General features: G+C 33.1%; 1 protein-coding gene across 1 annotated transcript; it reads left to right on the forward strand.

The window, feature by feature from the left end:
* Positions 1–290: 290 nt before the first annotated feature.
* Positions 291–5088, forward strand: K441DRAFT_584284 (uncharacterized protein; the record flags this gene model as incomplete). Its single annotated transcript, XM_067644540.1, has 2 exons — positions 291–399; positions 5033–5088. Coding segments are annotated over 2 exons (165 nt in total), but the record flags the coding sequence as incomplete, so codon positions are not given.
* Positions 5089–6726: the final 1638 nt, after the last annotated feature.

Raw genomic sequence — 6726 nt, forward strand, 5'->3', positions numbered from 1 at the left:
AGGTATATAAGTTCCTCTTATTCCTCTTGTTTAATACATAGCACATTATATAACCTTGGTTACTATTCCTCGTTATATAGTTCTATCGGCTCCATCCTAGACCGTGCCTAAATTAACCAACTAGCTTCTTCCGTCTCTTCTCCAAGTAGTTATAACATCGTACTTAAAGCGTCTGTAACACCGCGTATATTAATAATATCTTAATTTATTCGTCTTTGCTTTTTAAGCATTAAAAGTATATTTAAATAGTCCTTAAACGCCTATAAGACGCAGGCTTATAATGTAATATTAAGAAATACAAGTTCTATATATCCAAAGTTATATACTTAGGCCTAATTATATCCCGCAACGAAATTAAAATAGACCCTAAAAAAATCGCTATAATTATAAACTGGGAAAGTCCTAATAGTGTATAAGACATTTAAGGATTTCTAGAATTTGCAAATTTCTACCGTTAATTTATTAATCACTTCTTAAAAATTATTTAGCTATTAGTAAACTTAATAAGAAAGAATATAAGATTTAAATAGACTACTAAATATAAATAAGCTTTTAATAACCTAAAATATTATTTTATAACTGCTTTAATTCTTACCNACTTTAANCTAGACCTTAAATNTATTATTAAAANAGACTNNTCTAATTATATANTANGAGGAGTNTTATTATAATATAATAAGAACGGCGAGCTACGCCTAGTAGCCTTTCTCTCCTAGAAACTTACCCCTGTTAAATTAAACTATAAAATATATAATAAGGAACTGCTTATAATTATTAGATGCTTTAAATAATAGCGTCTAGAACTTAAAGGATTATTATTTCTAATACGCGTATTAACGGACTATAAAAACCTATAGTACTTTATAACTATAAGTAATTAACGCAGCGCTAAATTTATTAGGCTAAATACCTCTTATAATTTAACTTTAAGATTATATACTAACCTAGTAAACTTAATTAGAAGCCTAACTTATTAATATAATAATTATAGAACTTACCTATAAACGCCTCTAATAAACGGATTATAAATTAATTATAAATTCTACTACCCCCTAAACGCTTTAAGAAACTACACCCTATATTTTTAAATACGGAACTTAATAGGAATAAATTAGAAATTAATAAGTGGGATATAGAAATTAATAAATTAATAGAGTATAAATATAAGAACGACCCCTAGATAGCAGATATAATAAAAGCAATTTAAATAGAGAAACGGCAATATAAGGATATTACACTCGCTAAATGCGAAATCCGCAATAATCAGTTATACTATTAATAGAAAATAGTAGTCCTAAATTCTAAACCCTTATAATTTAAGATACTCAAATTTATACACGATTCCCCTATAGTAGGGTATTTTAGCTATATAAAGACCTATAAGATTATCTAACAAGTATATTACTAGCCTATAATGCACGACTATATATAAAAATACATTTAAGCATATAGAATGTGCGTACGTGGGAAGACCTCTTATATAAAGAAATAAGGAGTACTTTAACCGTTGCCAATTCTAATATAAAGATAGCAAGATATTTTAATTAACTTTATAGTTAACCTGCCTAATAGTAATAGGTTTATAAATATTATAGTAGTTATTAACCGTCTTATAAAAATGTAATATATAATTTCTATAGACTTAATTAATGCAATATTAGTAGCTAAATATTTTATTAAGTACGTCTTTAAGCTACACAGACTTCCTAATTGTCACGGGACACCCCCATGACACCTTATACACGTCCACCTGTTTCCACCAACTCAGCAACTAAAGACTAACCACAAGACGGCAATTTACGGCAATCTGACGGCAATCTGCCATATTCTACCATATTCCGCCAAGTTTTACTAAATCCTACTAAGTTCTACTAGGACTACTACCTAAATCCTATTCTACTCTATATATATATTAACTAAGCAACCAAGCTAACAATATATACCCTTTCTTCCCATTTCCCTACCTTCTCTCCTTACGTAACATCTTAACCTTATTACACAGTTCATATATATAACTTAATAGTATCTACTTTACTACATATTATCGCCGCTTATACTCACTCCGTAACACTATATTACGTTAACTACCTATACTACCGTTAAAATACAGACTAAACCTAAAGCCCCTATAATAACCGCCAGTATTATATCCGCACTCTAAGAATAATTAGTAGAAATATAGAAGTCTTTTATAGACGCCCTTATACAGAACTAAGCCACTTTAAATTAATAATAAGCCGAATAAGAAGCACGACACCGACAATTAATTAAGAACCTCTAAGAAGAAGTCCGCACCCTTAAGATGCTTACGCTAGGACCTTAAGACCGAACGCCGTCTTTAGAAATAAATACGCGGAACGCGAGCCCCAAACCCGCAGTAGTTACTTACCCTAAACCGACTACTGCACCGCAATAATCTAAACGACTACTAGACCCTCTAATATTTACTAGCAAATAACGAGAACTCTAATTATTTCTAAGCTAGCTTAAAAATAAGCTAACTGGTAATGCTAACCGCTACCTAACTAAAGCTAACTAACTCTGCTACGCCCTAAGTCGACTAGAAAAAGACGCAGCTAACTTTATTAAACCCCTTTAACCGAACTTAGTACTAAGTCTAGTTATACTTCTTAAAGCTATATATAGTAACCTAAACCGCTAAGCTACTGCTTAGAGAAAGATAAACTATATAACTTAAGGAACGAAAAGCTTTCTAGTATACTTCTTTAAATTTAACTATTACGCAAAGAAAACAGGCTAGAACGACTCCGTACTAATTAACAGCCTTATTAAATCCTTAAGCTCTAAACTAAAAACCTCCCTAATAGGCGTAGACCTACTAGGAGCCCTTAATACCTACGCAAACGTTATTAATAAACGGTATAACGATATACTACGCCTAACACTAAAGCCTGCCCCCCGATACAATATAACAACCCTATAAATATCTACTAAGTCATTATCTTAGCCTAAGCACCCCGACGCCATAGATATTAACACTAGAATCCTAGATTATGCCCTACTAGGGTCCTCTAAATAAAAACAATGCCTTAAGCTAGGCCTCTGCTTTAAATGCGGAAGGAAGGATTATATCTTAAAACACTACCTTATTCCCCTACCTACGCACTAAAACGATTTATAAACGGCTAACACTAACAGCCGTTTACCGTATTGATCTTCCGGTTACCGTCCCCAATCTTTATCTAGTTCCAGCCCTATATTTAGCAAGCACTATTTATAAAGACGAAGTTCCAACTAACACTCTATAAGAACCCCGCCCTAATTACCTCTAAAAGGAAAGTCCTAGAGCTAAGTCGCTCTCTAGGACGGCTTTGCCTTAGGATCTTATTAAACATATTTAACGTTATAAACTCCAACTCTTAGGACTGTAGCATAACTATTAACTACCGTCTTTAGCAGAATAGTTAATAGGCTAATACTTAAATCCTAATTAATACAGGAGCTAGCGGCATAGGATTTATTAACAAAATCTTTATATAAGATAATAGTTTCACCCTAACCCCCCTTAACCGGCATATTAACGTATTTGGATTTAACGGCAAACACACCGTCTTAGGCTGTATCACCTATATAGCAGCCCTAAGACTCTAATACCTAAACCACAAAAAACTAATTAAGCTTTTTATTACCACCTTAGGTTACCTAGTAATCCTTAAATAACCTTAGATAAAGCTATATAAGGTAACTATTGACTAGAATAACCTTAAGCTTCTATTTACCGCCTCCTATTGCAAGCAGAAGTACCTTATAACTCGCTGCCCTAACCCTAAACTAAAACCCAAAAAATCCACCAGATTCTACTAACCTAAGAATTCCACTAAATTCCACTAACATAAGATTTCCACCGATATCCACTAAAGATCTAAAAATTCCACTAAACCCCATAAACTAACCCCAACTACTACACCACCCTAAACTAAGCAGAAGCTTAAGCTTAGTATATAGGAGTACCAAAAGAACTAGTACCCTATAATAAAAAGAATACTTAAAGAACCTAAACCTAAATCTAATACCGACTTTATACCTAATACTAAACCTAAACCTAAACAAGAAACTATATAAGAGACTATAGACGATCCGAGAGAGCTTAACACCCTAAATATCCGCATAATTAGAGCTACTCCGCTAGCTTAGCTTACTAAGAAGCCTAAATATACGATTTTCGCTGTTATAATAGCTAATATTAAGAAAGCCTTAGCACTAAAGAAGCACACCAACCCTATTATAAAGGTACTAGCAGAGTACTATTACCGCTTAGACGCATTCTTATAAAAGAAAGTTAATAAGCTACTAGAATACCGACTATACAACTATAAGATTATACTTAAAGAAGGAAAGTAGCCCGGATTTGGACCCCTATACGGAATATCCCAAAACAAACTCTAAGTGCTATAAAAGTATCTAGACGAGAACCTAAGTAAAGGATTTATTAGAGCAAGCTCTTTACCTATAGCTATACTAGTAATCTTCGTTAAGAAACCTAGCGGCGGTCTGCGCTTCTATGTAAATTACTAAGCCCTTAACGCCGTTACTATTAAGAACCGATATCCGATCCCATTAATATAAAAAACGCTAAACTAACTAAGTAAGGCTCGCTACTATATAAAGCTTAATATTATCTCTGCATTTAACTGCCTCCGTATAATAAAGGGAGATAAATAGCTTACCGTATTTCGTACTCGGTATAGATTATTTAAATACTTAATAACGCTATTTAGCCTCGCAAATACTCCGAGCTCGTTTTAACATTATATAAATAATACCCTACGCCCCTACCTAGACATCTTCTATACTGCTTATATTAATGATATCTTAATATATAGTAATAACCTAACCAAATATTAGAAACACGTTAACCTTATTCTATAAGCCCTACACGGAGCTAGTCTATAATTAGATATAGATAAATATGAGTTTTATAAGACGGAAGTCTTATACCTTAGGCTTCTTATTTTTATAGACGGTATATAAATGGACCTAAAGAAAATTAAAGTAATTATAAACTGGTAAGAACCTAAGAACGTTAAGGACGTAAGAGCTTTTATAAGATTTGCTAATTTCTACTAACAGTTTATTAACAACTTCTCCGCCCTAGTTTTACCCCTTATAGCTCTAACCTAAAAGGATAAAGCCTTTATCTTTGACAAGGAATATAAGAAGGCCTTTACTTATCTAAAGGTTATATTTACTACCGCGCCCGTACTCTAATACTTTAACCCAAACCGAATAAGTGTTATAAAAGCTAACTTATCTAACTACGTTACTAGAGGCATCCTGTCTTAATATAATAAAGAGGGAGTATTGCACCCTATAGCATACTACTTAAAACAACTAAGCCTAGCCGAATGTAACTATGAGATCTACAATAAGGAACTGCTAGCTATTATTAGATGCTTTAAGCAATAGCAACCTAAACTAGAAGGCGCTGGATTCCTAATTAAGGTCTTTAGCAATTACAAAAACCTATAGTACTTTACAACTATAAAATAGCTAAGCCACCGTTAGGCCCGCTGGTTAGAATACCTATCTCGTTTCCAATTCTTAATTACGTACCGCCTAGGCGTTTAAGGCTAGAAGCCTAATGCCCTAACCCGACACTCGCAAGACGCGCCAGTACTAGAAGAGGCACATTCTTACTAAAATTAGACCCTACTTCGCCCCAAACTATTTAACCCTCCTACTAAAGATCTTATAGTATAAGTCCTCAAAATAACTAATTAATTAATTAAATATATTATAATTAATAAATACCTAAATAACGAGTTTATCTAAGAGACGCTTAAGCTAATTTAAGATAGCGTTAGACGCTCTAAAAAGATCTCTTTAAGTGAATATAAAGCTTGCGGAAACCGCTTATATTACTAGAACCATCTAGTTATTCCTAATTACAATAAACTTAAGCTTAAGCTCCTTAAATACGTACATAACCTACTAGTAGCCGGCCACCTAGGCTAAGGAAAAACCCTAGAGCTACTCTAATAGGAGTACTACTAGCTAAACATATATAATATAACACAAAGGTACGTCTCTAGCTATTACGTCTACTAACGAGCCAAAGCTTTGCATAAGATATATAACGGCCTTCTAAAGTTACTGCCTATTCTAGACTAAAGATAGAAGGACGTCTTAATTAACTTTATTATTAACCTCCCTATAAGTAAAGGCTGTATAAATATTATAGTAGTTATAAACCGACTATCTAAGATAAGACACTTAATCGCCTGCCCCAATATATTAACACCTACCGTCGCCCAACTGTTCCTAGACTACGTATAGAAACTCTACGGACTCTCTAAAACAATTATCTCCAATAAAGGCAGCCAGTTTATCTCTATATTTTAAAAAAAACTAACTACCTAACTCTATATTAAAGCACTGTTATTTATAGCATATTATTTAGAAACGGATAGTTAAACGGAACGTGTAAACGCTATAATAGAATAGTATATTCGGATATATACGTCGTACTTATAAGATAACTAGATTAATTAGCTTATATTCGCCGAGTTTACCGCAAATAATTCCGTTTCGGAAACTATAAAGGTCTCCCCATTCCTAGCTAACTACGGCCAGCATCTATAAATAGGTTTTAAACCCTTTAGTAATGTTCCTTGCCCTACTTATTACACCTTATAAGTTGCGGAAGTAAATGAATTTATAGAGAAGATAGAGGAACTATAATAGTTCCTTACTAACGAAATAATA

This window comes from Cenococcum geophilum, assembly GCF_001692895.1.
Source record: "Cenococcum geophilum 1.58 unplaced genomic scaffold K441scaffold_57, whole genome shotgun sequence".
Classification (NCBI taxonomy): domain Eukaryota; kingdom Fungi; phylum Ascomycota; class Dothideomycetes; order Gloniales; family Gloniaceae; genus Cenococcum; species Cenococcum geophilum.